Raw genomic sequence first — 16,056 nt, 5'->3', positions numbered from 1 at the left:
GTAGGGGAGAGGATGGCCAAGGCCACTAGATGGGTTCCGGGAGACAGCCGAGGTTGACAGGATGACAGAGGAATGAACTTCCGGTGGAGGGGGTGGGAGGGCGGGTTGGGGGGGGTTATTTTATAAATGCAGATTGGCTCTTTATGAAAGTGAACTATGCCTGTTGCTGGTTAACTAGTTATAAGTTTGTCCAGCTTGTAGATAATTGTGTAAGCTAGATGATTTGAACATTAGCAGTCACATACTAGCTTACCTAAATCAGAAAAGACATGGTTATAAGATTTTGCATTTTAATCAAGTTGATCAAGAAGCACAGTAATGTATAAAGATTCAAAATTATGATTTATATCTGTTGGTATAAAGATGTGAATGAGTGGTGGTAGGGAAAACTGGTCATTAAACTAAGTTGTTGATGAGTTGTAGAGTCGTCTCACTAGGTTGTTGCATGTTTTCTCATTTGAACTCTTCATATTTGTACTAGTGGCTGTGTGGTAAGTAGCTTGCTTACCAACCATATGGTTCCGAGTTCAGTCCCACTGCATGGCACCTTGGGCAAGTGTCTTCTACTATAGCCTCAGGCCGACCAAAGCCTTGTGAGTGGATTTGGTAGATGGAAACTGAAAGAAGCCCGTCGTATATATGTATATATATGTATGTATGTGTGTTTGTGTGTCTGTGTTTGTCCCCCCCCCATCGCTTGACAACCGATGCTGGTATGTTTACGTCCCCGTAACTTAGCGGTTTGGCAAAAAGAGATCGATAGAATAAGTACGAGGCTTCCAAAGAATAAGTCTTGAGGTCGATTTTCTCGACTAAAGGCGGTGCTCCAGCATGGCCGCAGTCAAATGACTGAAACAAGTAAAAGAGTAAAGAGTATGTAGTGAAAGATTTACATCTTTGGAAATTTCCATTTTAATATCTGCTTTTCATAAAGTTTGAAAATAATTTTTAATATTACTTTGCACTTCATATTTACTGTAAAAAGAAAAAGAGTTTTGAATTTATAATGTGATAACCTCTTTTTACAAAGAGGCAATTCTTGGTTTTGATTTTATTAACAAATTTGGTAATTCTTAGAATTAGTTGTAACACTGCTTTGATTTTTAAATCTCATTTTTCATTTTCTCATCTCTCCAAGATTAATAAAATATGTACCAGCAATATTGTTATCAATGTAGAAGAAGGTACTTGATTCAAATAGCCTTTTATAGAGACACAACCACACCAATCATCAGTATCATTTCCCATGCTGGCATGTGTTAAATGGGTCATCACAGTCAGTTACCTATTTCACATTACTGCTCTCTTAAATAGGTCAAGAACTATAGCTTATTCATACATTCTATACGTACACACACACACACACACATTTATCCACTTTTCCAGACGAGAATTTTTGATGCAGTGTTTTATAGCTGAATGCCCTTCCTGACACCAACCTTTTTAGTTTCTCTAACACGTGCAGGGGATAACACGCCCATACATACACATTGTGTGTTTGTGTTGCTTGGCTCACTATTTTTATATTGGCACCAATTTCACCATTTGGTGCTTGTAATTGATTTAAGTTTGTTAGTAGGTGGGGTATACATCTAGGGGAGAGAATTTTCTAGTACGTCACAAGTTCCATTAAAACTAATATTATGGTTATAGTTACTTCCCTTGAATGATATTTTAAAAATAATCTCATTTCTTGTTCCTGAGAATTTCCTTCAATATTTCTCGCTCTCCTTTTTATGGCTTCTTTACAGCCTTTACTGTCATTCGGTGATTTGTTTACTTAACTAGAGGTGCAGTTACTTTTATCGTCTTTATTACTAATGCAATTCTTTTTCTCAATATCTGTCCTGTATCAAGAAATTAATCTGGCTTGTTGAATGAAGTTTTTGATTACTAAGGTATATTTTCGATTCCTTTCCTACTTTTGATTAGCTATTTTTATAAGCAATAGCAAACAATTTATAAGAATACTTTGGGGGAAGGGGAATGTCCCTCTCTACCTAGGGACTCTTGACTACATATCAATAAGATTTGTGAAAGCTTCTTTAACTGTATACTAATGTCGATATTAAAATTGGAAGCTCTATCACTTAGGAGCGAGGAAAATTAGTTACTGAAAATTTGGACAAGATTCTGTTTACCTGAAAATATTTGGCTTTTATGAAAGTTTGAACTAATTTTGAGGTGACCATAAATTTTTGTTAGATATCTTTTACTTGTTTCAGTCATTAGTCTGTGGCTATGCTGGGGCTACTATTCAATGTTTGAATACATTCAATTGGTCAATATTTGAAATGTCATAAACATTCCTTCGATTTGTTTGTAGGAAATACCAACTGGTGGAAATGTTGGTACTGATCCTTGCCTTATATCAGCTGGTAAGTTATTCATTGTTTCTTCTTTTTTTTTTTTTTGGTATTAATACTTACTACTATTAACACTCTCCAAGAGTAAATAGTTACTACTATTAATATTAAGAGAGTTGTAAGCATTATAGTGTAATCTTTTAACCAACTCTCTGACTTGATTTGAAATACAAGTTGAAACTAGTTTGCCATACAATTTCTTTTACTTGTAAAAATAACTGAGGCCTTTTTTGAACCTAATAATAAATCATTTCAAGGTCACAAGTGTGGAGAAAACCTACAAGAATTACTATTGAACTAGTCTAATAATCCACTTCTGTTTAAGATAAAGGTAAAGGGATTATTAATTGACAATGGACAATTATAAAGGATTTTGAAAATTAGCATTTTTTTTTGTATTTGTTATCTTTATTGTTATTAAGATTATATGTTGTTATAGAAATTGACACGACACATATGGCCTCGTTGTTTGTATTTACAAACTCCGACAAGTATAATAGTGACTATCATAAGTTTTGTTTGGTTGTGCAGATACCTAAAAAGACTACATGGTGATAATCTCAATAAGATCTAGAAGTCCATTTTGTTTAACTTCTCTTTTCATTTGAACAAAATTTAATAAAAGAGGAATTTTATCTTTTGTATATCAATTTATTTTTCATGACAGTTGAATGGGACCGTTTACATACTGAACTGCATGGCTACAATTTAAATTTGTTACCTGTTAACAAAAATTTGATTGATGAAATATGGGAGGACCGTCCAGCAATACCAAACAATCCCCTTCTTGTACTGCCAGAGGATTTGACTGGTAACATTCTTTTATACTTATTTTATATATATCATCATCATCATCATCATCGTCGTTTAATGTCAGCTTTCCTTCCTGACATGGGTTTGACTGAGGACTGGCAAGCCAGAAGGATGCACCAGGCTCCAATCTGATCTGGCAAAGTTTCTACAGCTGGATACCCTTCCTAACACCAACCACTCCGAGAGTGTAGTGGGTGCTTTTACGAGGGCCAGTCAGGCAGTTCTGGCAACGACCATGCTCAAAAGGTGTTTTTTATGTGCTACCTGCACGGGAGCCAGTCTGGCGGCAATGGCAATGACCACACTCGAATATTGTTTTTCACGTTCCACCGGCACATGTGCCTGTAAGGCAAAGCTGGCAACAATCACGCTCGAATGGTGCTTTTTACATGCCACCAGCACGGGAGCAATCAGCAGCTCTTCAGAATTAACATTTAGTTTGAGTAAATGTGTGGTTTTAAGATTTATTAATTTATATTACATTGTCTATAAGGTTGGCTTTGGCTTGGCGTTATGCTCTTGCTTGTTGGGGTTATTCCAAGTTAGTAGTCCCAGACCAAATCCACCAGTGCTTTCCATCACTGGTGGTCTCGTGCCAGCCCCTCTGCATCCTCTAAGGTGACTCCGAGTCTTTGGAGATCTTTCTCAATCACATCCAACCATCTGGTGCAGGGTCTGCCATGAGGCCTCTTCCAGGCTGCAGCTGTTGCCTTGATGATTAGTCATTTAAATATCTAAAAGAAAATCTAATTATGACATCAATGTCTCATTTAATTGTTTTCATTTTTCTTGAATTATTTTAGGTTGTTCTTGGCCAGAGAAAATTGAATATGTACGTTCTAAAATGTTAAAGGAAAAAGCTACAATTTGTATCTTCACACAATTAGGAGAAATTGCTTGTGAGTAACAAATATTCTTTTGTTACAATTAAAACGGTTGCTTGAAAAATTTGCTTTTCAAACGTCGTATGGTATCTAAGTTTAGCTTTTTTTTTTCTATTTGTATGAAGGAGCAAATGTGGACATTTACAGCTGGTATGAGATGAAAAATCTAGATGTTCAAGGATGAGTGCTTTAAGAGGCTGCTAAGCCTCTTGTACACAAAGCTAAAGAGTAGCATGTTTGGTAGGCATTAAATGTCACCTAATGTGATACATGAAACATTGAAAACTCATCTGGTATGGACATGTATCCCATCACAACTGTCCCAAATCATTCTCCAGTACACAATTACTCTTTTACTTGTTTCAGTCATTTGACTGTGGCCATGCTGGAGCACCACCTTTAGTCGAGCAAATCGACCCCAGGACTTATTCTTTGTAAGCCTAGTACTTATTTCTATCGGTCTCTTTTGCCGAACCGCTAAGTTACCGGGACGTAAACACACCAGCATCGGTTGTCAAGCGATGTTGGGGGGACAAACACAGACACACAAACACACACACATATACATATACATATATACGACGGTCTTCTTTCAGTTTCCGTCTACCAAATCCACTCACAAGGCTTTGGTCGGCCCGAGGCTATAGTAGAAGACACTTGCCCAAAGTGCTGCACAGTGGGACTGAACCTGGAACCATGTGGTTGGTAAGGAAGCTACTTACCACACAGCCACTCCTGCGCCTATGGAGACAAAACAAAAAAAAAAAAGGTAGATAAAGAGAAACTTAATTCAATAATATCAGGAACTGGACTAACACTGTAACCATTTTGTGTGTAATAGAGGATAGTCATAAGCAGATGATGATGATGATGCTGCTGATGAAAATTTTGTCAGTGTTTCATTTTGTAATATTTGTTATAGTCTTTATATTCAGTGTTCAAATTTTGTTGAAGTCAACTAAATAAAATACTTGTTCAGTGGTGGAATGGTAGAAATATTAGAATGTTAAACAGAATGCTGACTTTTTATGTTCTGAGTTTACCTGTGGTGACTCTGGTTCCAGTTTGTATTGATCCTTTCCTTTTTCTTGGACAAAATTAGTAGCATGCTGGAAGGCTGCACCAGACTCCAGTCTGATTTGGCATGGTTTTCTATGACTGGATGCCCTCCCTAATGCCAACCGCTCCCAAGAGTGCAATGAATGCTTTTACATGCCACTGGCACGGGTGCCATTTGCATGATACTGGGCAACAACTTTTCTTCAGTCTTGTCCAGACTTGCACCCCGGAGAGGAACTTTCCTAGGGTAGATTTTCAACCTCCACTAACTTTGATTGCAGAAACCTTTTGAATTGTTGTTTCTAAATTGCATAATTCTACTATTTCTTCATAAAAAACATTTTGTAACATTTCTTTGGTGGGTGAGAATGTTGTTACAAAGTTATGCTTTATAATTCCAACATACATTTTTTTTTAATAATTTGTCATCCACTGTTTTCTTCTTGCTGACATGGGAGTTGACAGCTTAAACTTTTCCGCATTTTCTTTCATATTCAAAATTTTTATATCTATCAACATGTGCTAGCTTGCAAATATAAGTATTAAATTCAACTCTACGATGAAAGTAAACATAAACAAACAAAGTTTGTTTTTTAGAAGCGTTGAGATGTATTGTAAGATACAGAAATAAATTTATTTCTCAAACGTGTATGGATAATTTATCCTGATCACGCTATTTATAGCATTATCAAGCGTTTGAGAAATAAATTTATTTCTGTATCTTACATCTCAACGCTTCTAAAGAACAAACCTTGTTTGTTTACTTTCATCGTAAAGTTGAATTTAATGTTAGCGTCTCATGAAGCTAAATTTATAAGTTCTAAAATTGCAGAAGAATTCGTTGCTGGGCAGTTTAGTTTAATGGTAAAACACTTGACGCGTAATCACAGAGATGTGTGAGTTTGAGTCTCATGGCTGGCTGGCAACGTATTTTTCTGCAATGTATGGATAATTTATCCTGATCACGCTATTTATAGCATTATCACGCGTTTGAGAAATAAATTTATTTCTGTATCTTATAAGTATTAAAATAATATTTTTCTCTTCCTGTTTTTCTTAGATCTGTTCAACATGAGAGGAAGTGATATTAAATACAATCCTTTGTTCTTTTCCTATGCCATTGTAGAAATGGAGCAAATCCAGTAAGTTTCTTCTAAACAACTTATATTTTTATGTTGATATTAGTGAAACAACATTATGTTTAGTTATTTTAATTCCCAGTTGACTCTTATTACTTTATATGGCTAATACTTTATGAAAATTATGGAACATTGCAAAATATTTCATTCCTTTTTAAAAATATGGCCTCTTCTCTATCTGTATAAAAAAAAATTAGTACAATGTAAATTATTGATGCAAGGGGTTAAGGTTTGCTGAATGAATCTATTCCTTGGCAGTGTTCCTCAAGTACACTCATCTGCACTATGATGCAAAATCATATATTGAAGAATGCTGTCTTGCAGATCTTCCCTACATATATATGTATAAGCAAGGAAGCATGTGCATTAAAAGCAATAGTAATGTGTTGGTATAGTATTGATTTACAATAAGCTCGAAACTAATGTCGCTAATGATTCCTCGAAATAAACACCCCATAATAATCTTAATAAATCTTAGGTTTTGAGCCTGTATAAAATGAAAAAAAAAAAAAATCCAAATTTAGGATATTGCAGTAAGTTATGTATTTAACATTTTAAATTATTCATCAGAGATATAAATTTATATTTATGGATATAATTTATGTAATTTTATTTATTTTTTTAGTTTGTTCATAGATGAAAAGAAAATAACTCAAGAAATTAGAAACCATTTAACTTATAAAGGTGAAAAACCTGGTTTCACAGTAAAAATTCATCCTTATGAAGATGTTGTTAAATATCTTCCTCGTGATGCTGATGTAACTGGAAAAGTTTGGGTAAGTTTTCTTAGATGGTATAATTAAAAAACAAATATTGAATATATTAAATATGCACCTTTTGTATACATATAATATTGAAATATTAATAATGATTTTTCAAGACAGGCTGCCCCTGGGAGCTCCTCTATGCTGACGACCTTGCTCTTATAGCTGGATCACTACCTGTACTAGAGAAGTTCCCGGTATGGAAGCAAGGCCTAGAATCAAAGAGCTTTAGAGTTAACCTAGCAAAACCAAAGTCTTAGTAAGTAGGAAGGCAGACAGATCACAGATCCCTTCAGGTAGATGGCCCTGCTCAATCTGTAGAAAAGGTGTAGGTAGAAACTTCATAAGACACACCCAGTGTAAGCTTTGGACACATAAAAAGTGCAGCAATATCAAGGGAAGGTTAACAGGGAAACTAGCTTGTGTATGCAGAAGATGCACCAGTACAATAAACACTGAAAATGGGCAGAAAATAGACTCCATCAACTGCCAGGGGATCAAGCTAGAGGTAGTAGATACCTTCCGTTACCAAGTTAGTAGTGGAGGTGGATGCTCTGAGTGCGCAGCTGTGAGAATAAGATTAGGATGGGCAAAGTTCAGAGAGTTACCCCTGCTGGCAACAAAGGGCCTTTCTCTCAGTGAAAGACAGATTGTTTGATGCCTGTGTGCAAACAGCTATGCTGCATGGCAGTGAAACATGGGAGCTGAGGACATGCATATGCTTGAAAGAAATGAAGCCAGTATGCTTCACTGGATGTGCAATGTCAATATGCATGTTGAGAGAAAAGTCATGTGATATGTACGGACAAGGACAGTTTTGTAAAGAAGTGCTGATCTCTGTGGAGGGAACCTGTGGTAGAGGTAGACCCAGGAAGACATGGAATGAGGTGGTGAAGCATGATCTTCAAACTCTGAATCTCGCAGAAGCAATGACTAGTGACTGAGACCTTTGGTGATGTGCTGTGCTTGAGAGGACCCATCAGGCCAAGTGCACCTGTGCTAGCAGCATGTAAAGAACACCTTTCGAGTGTTGGGCCATACAGAGGCAATGACCAAGACCTTTGGCATAATGTCGTGCTTGAGGGGACCCATCAAGCTGAGCAAAATCGCAGTTGTGGCAGATAGTGGTGTCACGCAAATTGGCATCTGTGCTGGTGGCATGTAAAAGCATCTCGGTATCATGCAAATAGCACCCATGCCAGTGGCATGTGAAAGCACCCATTGCACTCTTGGAGTGGTTGGCATTAGGAAGGGCATCCGGCCATAGAAAACCATGCCAAATCAGACTGGAGTCTGGTGCAGCCTTCCAGCATGCCAGCCCAGTCAAACTGTCCAACCCATGCCAACATAGACAACGGACATTAAATGATGATGATGATGATCATCTCTGAAAAACTCGTGTAGTTATGTATCATTTCATGAGATTTGAATGAGAAATATTATCTTAGCATTACTGCTTTATATGTGTTAATGTTTTAATGATTTGCTATATTCATGCGAGTTAACAATTTTGTTGGAAGGAATATAGTTAAACTGACTCCAGCAAGAAGCTGTTGTTTTATTTAGGCCACCTTCTCACCAAGAATAAATGGTTTGTCAAGCCTTGCAGAGTTTGTTCTTGAAATAAAGGAATGTGACCAATTATTAAATTATTTAGACTGACACTCTACCATTTCTGTATTTAAGATATAATTTGAACCACACGGAGCCATCATAATGCATATTCTATACTATCTACAGTATCGACAATTTACTGATTGCTTAATTTGGTGTCATAGATGTGTGTGGTTACATATTGTCATAGTGAATGTGGATCGTTTATAGTCTCTTCTTTCTAATGGCTTTTCTAGGCTTTCTGAGTATCTCAATGTACTGCTTGCTGTTCACTGTATAGCCATATTCCAGAAGATCAAGGAGAACAATGCTCTTGTCACTGCCCCCACCCATCCCAATCATCATGACTGTGTGTCTGCCAGTTGCTGGCTCTTGAACTTTTTAGTCCTTGGAGAAGGTGTGATGCCTGCTTGCCACCTTTTTTATGTTTACAGAAATTGATATCATGTTTATCTGCTGATAGACTGGAGAAATCAATGTCAGGGCTGTCAAATTATTCACATTGTATTTCTGTTCAAAATATACTTTTATTTGAATTCTTTTACATTGAAGTTTTCTTTTTTATTCCAAATATTTAAAGTTAACATTTTTTTTTCTCATCACCAGATCAGTTCTTACAGTCCTTATAACCTTGTGTCTTTATATAAAAAAGTAAGTTCTTCAATTATATTTGATCTGCTTTCATTTTAACCATGTTAAACTAATTTTTTAATCTATTTAAAAATCTATTTTTAAATCTGTTATATATAACATGTCACATGTTTCATTTACATTAGTTGTAACTACATCTAATATGTATGTTAAAATAGGTACAGCCTATTCCTGTGGGAACATGCCTTAAAAAGTCTTAACCTATGCCAACATGATATAGTGGACATAAAATCAGACATTAGTTATGATTGCCTTTTTTCCTATTGGTACTAATACTGTTGCTTCCTCTATTCTAGCTTTACAGTATCCCTTTTTGGTGCCCATTGTCATTTATTATTGAGGTTATTTTTTCCCATTTTTATGATACTCATTCTCACTGAAGTTAGTTTTTCAGTTCTAAAATGTCCTGTAAATTATTTGTCCCCTTTTTGAGACTGGTGGGAAGAAGTTATCTTCAGGCTTGGACCTGAATGTCTGCAACAGAATGCACTCTGTTAGAGAGCCATATGGTAGTGTTAAACAAGGTGTTAGATCAAGTCTACCATTCATAAACAGAAGCAGTTTCTCGGTTTCCACATAGTGTTGTCCACTAAATACTTAATTTGTAAAGCTAGACTTTGTTTCATTTTGGCCCAGTTGTTAATAACCAGCTTGGCTTTTTATATGAATATACAATATCAAAGAGCAGTGGAGGGAAGTTGTGGAAGAGGGAGACCCAGGATGAAATATTGAAGGCTGATTTCAAAACGCTGAGCCTTACGAAAGAGATGACAGAGGACCAAGATATGTAATATATTGCTGTACTCAAGAAGACCTGCCCACCACAACAGAATTGTGATCTTAAAACCAAGATGTCATATAACAAGCATTGATGTGGGTGCTGGTGCCACATAAAAAGCACTGGTGATGGTGCTATGTAAAAAGCACCCACTCTGCAAAGTGGTTGATATTAGGAAGGACATCTAGCTGTAGAAACCAAGCCAAAACAGATTAAGTAACCTGGAGCAGCCCCTGGCTTTGCCAGTTCCTGTCAAGCTGTCCAACCCATGCTAGCATGGAAAATGAACATTAAATGTTGATGATATTTATCTGTTACTATAATCTAGAAATATTTACCAAGATAGAAAACTCCGAAGTACTCCATGTGTATATTATATGTATTGTGTGAAGGAGTAGGTTATTCTAAGAAATCGTTAATTTCATTCAGTTATGTCTTAGGTGTTACTTTTCTACACTCTTTCTGACTCCTGCATTTATCTGTTCCTAAATGTTTGCTAATAGTTGTTAGGTTCTCCTTAACTAGGGTTGTTAATATATATTTGTGAAATTAATGTGGTTGTTCAGTTTGTTGTATGTTAAATAAGGAGGTAAAACTTACTTTATTTTGATTATTTCAGGAAAATGTGATATCTAGCATAACTCCAATTTCTTTAAAAAAGGCTATTAAAAATTCAGCAGAAATTGCTGGAATGCGCAAAGCACATGTAAGTACTATTTAAAAAAAATATTTTTATGCAAGGTACTTATTCTTTCATTCAAAATTTTGCATTCTTTCATTGTTCAAGCCATTGTTTCAGAGATTGACATTGCAGTCAGATTCTGATTATTTAATCATCTTAGCTATGTTAATAGACTTCAGAATCATGAAGACGGCGAGCTGGTAGAAACATTAACATTAGCATGCCAGGCAAAATGCTTAGCGGTATTTTGTCTGTCTTTATGTTCCGAGTTCAAATTCCCCCAAGGTCGACTTGGCCTTTCATCCTTTCAGGGTTGATAAATTAAGTACCAGTTGCATACTAGGGGTGATCTAATTGACTGGCCCCCCTCCCTCAGAATTTCGGGCCTTGTGCCTAGAGTAGAAAAGAATATACTTCAGAATCTTGAATAGTTGGCTATTCTTATCTCCTTGTATTTTGTTTTATATTTTCTGACCTTTGTTTTTTTTTTTTTGTTTTAGATTTAGATCTATGTGCATAGTAAAAGGTAAATGATGTTAGATTGTCAAAATGTTATGTGAATGTAGGTTTTAGTTATGATCTTATAACGTTCCTATAGAATGGCTTAGACTACTAAATTTAGCTTTACTTTAGGAAAAAGATTGGCCTGCAAGAGTCCTGTGCTGGTGACACATAAAAGCACCCATACTGGTGCCACATAATAGTATTCATGCTAGCACTGTGTAAAAAGTACCTGTGCAGGTACCACATAAGAAGCACTCAGCACACTCTTTAAAATGGTTGGCATTAGGAAGGGCATTCAGCCATAGAAAGCAAGTCAAACCAGACTGGAACCTGGTGCAGCTCTCCTGCTTGCCAGTCTGGTCAAACTGTCCCACCCATGCCAGCATGGAAAATGGACGTTAAATGATAATTGAATGATAATTTTAGTTCAAATTATGATTCAAGGGTTACCATTATAAAAGTGCATGCAACCAAATTTCAAATTCATAATCCAGGAAAAACAAGACTAAATTTGAGGTTTAGGAGAAAAAATGTGCACTATATGTAATTTGGGAGTTAAATTCTGAATTTGTATTTTGTTGCAACATATTTTTGAGAATGATTATATTAAAATAAAAAATAAAAAATTTCAAATTATTTTATGTTGAAAGGTTTTTCTCTTTCTAACATTTTTTTTCTATTTAGATTAAAGATGGAGTATGTTTATCTGAATTTTATGCTTGGTTGGAAAAAGAGGCAAGTTAATTTTATGTATTCTTGTCTTTATGATTTAAAAAACAGTTTTGTTCTTAAAATAAAGCTTACTCAGTTTTAAAATTGAAGCTTAATGAATTGGTTCAATATTGTTGGCAACAAGTTGTTCTGTATTGTTGGGTTTTAGAGATTTCATCCAAATATTTGTTTGCTAACAATATGGTGTCTATGCTTTTTCAGATTGTAGTGTATGCCTTTGTATGTTACTCTCATTTTGAAGGACTATTTATTCTACCCACTCCTTTTTTTTTTTTCAGTTACGAGGGAAAACAGTCCTGTGATTCTTTATAGAGCTTCTAGAATTGTTGGGTGGGAAGAAGTTTTCTCAAACTTGAGCCTGTTCCAAATGCTTGCAACAATAGGGTCTGCTAAAGGCACCCAAGATACTGGGTAGTGGTGTTAAACTGGGATTAAGTTGCCCAGTTTACCACCAACATCTAACACCTTGGATACCATGGTGGAATTTTGAACTCAGAATGCAAAGAGCTGGAGCAAATACCATGAGATATCCAGTGTAGTTTTCTTACTTCTGTCAATCCACCACCTCAAATAAGCACTTAATTTTTTCTTTTTATCAACCTTGAAAAGATAAGTTGATTTTGGCATATAAACTCAGGGTACAGACAATCAGAATAAATACTGCAAGTCTTCTAGCCAATACTCTAATGAACTCTACCAATTCATTACTTATCCTACCATTATTATCCTTAATAAGATGGTTAGTTGGCTGAGCTGTTAGTGTGCTGGACAAAATGTTCAGCATTTTGTATATTAACATTCTGAGTTCAAATTCCACCGAGACTGACTTTGCCTTTCATCCTTTTGTGGGGACTGATAAAATAAGTACCAATTGAGCAATGGAGTCAGTGTAATCGACTCCCTCTCCAAAATTTCAGGCCTTGTGCCTATAGCAGAAAAGATTATCACCTTTTAATTTGTTTAATTAATTAATTATGTACTGTCAGTTCTGATTTCACGTGACATTTGCTTTTGTATGGATTAGTGGTCCAAACAAGCTGTCTTGTTGGCTGGCAAAATGACTTGGAAGGGGATATTGTCTTGAGAAAAGTTATTCATGTTAGAAAATAGATACACCATTACAAATTATTAAAGATTGTGCTAGTCATTTTTTTATTTATTCAACATATATACAAAATTATAAAGGGTAAAGACCCCCTTCAGTCGTGAATGACCATGGTATTGCTCATAGAAAGTTCCCCTCTGAGGCATAAGTCTAGGCAAGGTTGTTTATGGAAGACCAGCAGTTGCCCATACATACCCAGCCTCTCCTCTCCATGCCACCAAGGCGTAGTGAGTTGGCAGAAACATTAGTGCGCCAGGTGAAATGCTTAGCGGTGTTTCATCTGTCTTTACGTTCTGAAGTTGACTTTGTCTTTCATCCTTTCGGGGTTGATAAATTAAGTACCAGTTGCATACTGGGTTGATCTAATCGACTGGCCCTCTCCTCCAAAATTTCGGACCTTGTGCCTAGCATAGAAAAGAATGTTAATGGAGGGAAAGGCAAAGGCCAATACAGCTTGGCACTTGTGACGTCGCAACTCATTTCTAAAGCTGAGTTAACTGGAGCAACATGAAATAAAGTGTCTTGCTCAAGAGCACAACACACAGCCCGGTTTGAGAATCAAACTCAACGACCTCATGGTTGTGAGCCCAATGCTCTAACCACTGAACCATCAGTAAATTTCTGCAGAATTCTTAATATTTTTGCTAGTATAAAAATATAAGAATTATCTTTGATATTATTTTATCTAATTTGAAAAGTACATAACCATTGCATAACTGTAACAGAAGTGCAGTGTTGCATAATCGAGGAGAGATAGGTCTCTAATTTAGCCATTATAACCTCCACACTAATTCATAAATAATATTATTCTAAGTATTCTGTGGGTACATTGTAGGTACCAAAGAAGCATATAACAGAAATGGAAGCAGCAAGGAAACTTGAAGAAATCAAAAGGTAATACAGATTTTGGTTAGCAATGGATTGTCCAACACTATTTTATATTTCATGTTTGTTCTTAAAAGCAATTTTCCTAGGTGGTGCAATGATAGATTATACATACAGAGAGCGAGAGATGTTGGGATAGCTGTGTAGTTTGCTTCCTAACCACATGGTTTTGGATTCAATCCAATATTTGTAACTTTGGCTAAGTGTCTTTTACTATAGATCTGGGTGAACCAAAGCCTTCTTTTCCAGTGTGGTTTATTTCTCCGAGTAGCTACAGATATGGCCATGTTGCTTTACAACTGTGCTTTGTGGGTTCAATTCCATTGTTCAGCACTGTTTTCTACTGTAGTCTCACGTTGACTAATGGTTTTTTATTGAAATGACAGACAGGAACTTCAAAATCAAGGAAGATAGAATATTGGGTAGATTAACTGAATGTATTATTTTCTTCCTGAATATCATGATTGCTGCCAATTAAAATGCTTCTCTGCCTGTGATGACCATTACTCATGTTTCAAAGAGAATTTGAGCTTTTAGATTGAATTATTCACAATTTAAATTAGATATTTTTTTATTCCCTGTTTTTGCATATGCATGTTTTAGATGCCATTTTTTCTGTTTTCACTAGTAACTGTTGTATACTTCTGTATATGGTGTATACATAAAATGAATAGCTTTTTATCACTTAACTGTATTTTCTTTGGTAGGAATGTTGATGACTTTATTAGCCCCAGTTTTTCTACAATTTCTGCAGTTGGGTCTAATGCTGCCATAATCCATTACAGGTAATACTTTTATAATCTTGTTTACAATTTAAAAAAATTCTTCAGATGTTATGTTTTTAAAGACTTGAATATCTAACTATAACCTGTAGAGTTGTATTTATATATTATAAATCCAGCAGTGATATTGATTTTCTTTTCTTCCAATTTAGCAAAATGCCTTTTATTTTGTGAGTGAAAGAAGATAGAAAAGTATGTCATAACTTCCTAAGTGGCTGTGAAATTAAGGTTCCGGATTACTGTTAGATGGTCTTGACTTAAACAGTTTTGCTTTAATCTAAACCAAGACCTGGGGCATCAAACTTTAAAGCATTTTGTCTGGCATTCTACTGCTTTGGGCAGTACAATGTTACTATTTATAGAGTACAACTAGTTTAGTGAACTGAGTAAATGCATCAGTTTTGCTTGTGAATTGGTGTGTATTGGAGTAGAATTCTAAAGTCTTGGCATTTAATAACAGTGAGCTCTTTAATATTTTTTTTTATTGTAAGAAAGAATATTTAGGTTATTCAGTTGGGAGTCCTTCATATATACTTGTATATAATATCTGAAATTACCCTTACTAGGAAGCTTTGTGGAATGTTAACTTGTTAGATTGCAGTATTGAATTCTATTCCTCTCCATTTTTATGAAAATTACTTGTAATAGATGACTATCTTAGCCACAGGGATATTTCTTTCATTTGCATCAAACTATTGAAATGAGGAATTGAATACCGAAATCTGTGAAAGGATTAACTTGTTGATTTGATTTCTGAGATCTTATTTAAAATTCTAACACAAAATCATTATTTTTCAATTGACTTTTTAACTGCTTTCATTTTTCTTTCATTTGCCTCCATTTTTAGGGCATCTCCTAATACTGATAAAATTATCACAGACCATGAAATCTTTCTTTGTGATTCTGGTTCCCAATATAGGTTCGTATAAAATCATTGCTTTTCTGCATTTTAGTTTAGTTTTAGTCTGAAGAGGCTACACATGTGCTTTACAGTCAAAAAGAGTAGTTGTTACAATGTATAATGATGACTAAGAATAATGAATCAACTTATTGCTGTTTTGTGTAAAGTTTTTTGGTAGAATTCAAGATAACAAATAGGAGTGCCAAAAAAAAAAATCTAGTGGGTTTTTATTATCGACCAACATTGAGTTCAAATCCTTCCAGAGTCAACTTTGCTTTCACTTTCCTAGAGCACTGGACTGGATTAATTAGTTTGTATCTTTCCAGAAAAATATGTAACCTAGTACCAAAGTTATAAGTCATTAATATCCATCTAGTTTCCTCAGAAATCTACAATT

General features: G+C 35.4%; 1 protein-coding gene across 15 annotated transcripts in view; it reads left to right on the top strand.

The window, feature by feature from the left end:
• The window catches only part of LOC106872342 (xaa-Pro aminopeptidase 1), a 127,320-nt gene that overhangs the window by 104,194 nt on the left and 7,070 nt on the right, over nt 1-16,056 (top strand). For all 15 annotated transcript variants that reach the window (XM_089347354.1, XM_089347352.1, XM_014919299.3 and 12 more), the window contains 11 exons: nt 2,327-2,378; nt 3,034-3,177; nt 3,983-4,078; nt 6,183-6,264; nt 6,887-7,037; nt 9,246-9,290; nt 10,688-10,774; nt 11,939-11,989; nt 13,927-13,985; nt 14,684-14,761; nt 15,606-15,677. In XM_089347354.1, coding sequence (XP_089203480.1) covers nt 2,327-2,378; nt 3,034-3,177; nt 3,983-4,078; nt 6,183-6,264; nt 6,887-7,037; nt 9,246-9,290; nt 10,688-10,774; nt 11,939-11,989; nt 13,927-13,985; nt 14,684-14,761; nt 15,606-15,677 — 917 coding nt within the window. The remainder of the gene's footprint in view (nt 1-2,326; nt 2,379-3,033; nt 3,178-3,982; nt 4,079-6,182; nt 6,265-6,886; nt 7,038-9,245; nt 9,291-10,687; nt 10,775-11,938; nt 11,990-13,926; nt 13,986-14,683; nt 14,762-15,605; nt 15,678-16,056) is intronic.

The sequence above is a fragment of the Octopus bimaculoides genome, chromosome 2 (assembly GCF_046866305.1).
Source record: "Octopus bimaculoides isolate indiv1 chromosome 2, ASM4686630v1, whole genome shotgun sequence".
Taxonomy (NCBI): Eukaryota; Metazoa; Mollusca; class Cephalopoda; order Octopoda; family Octopodidae; genus Octopus; species Octopus bimaculoides.
This window is presented reverse-complemented; position numbering and strand designations above follow the sequence as displayed.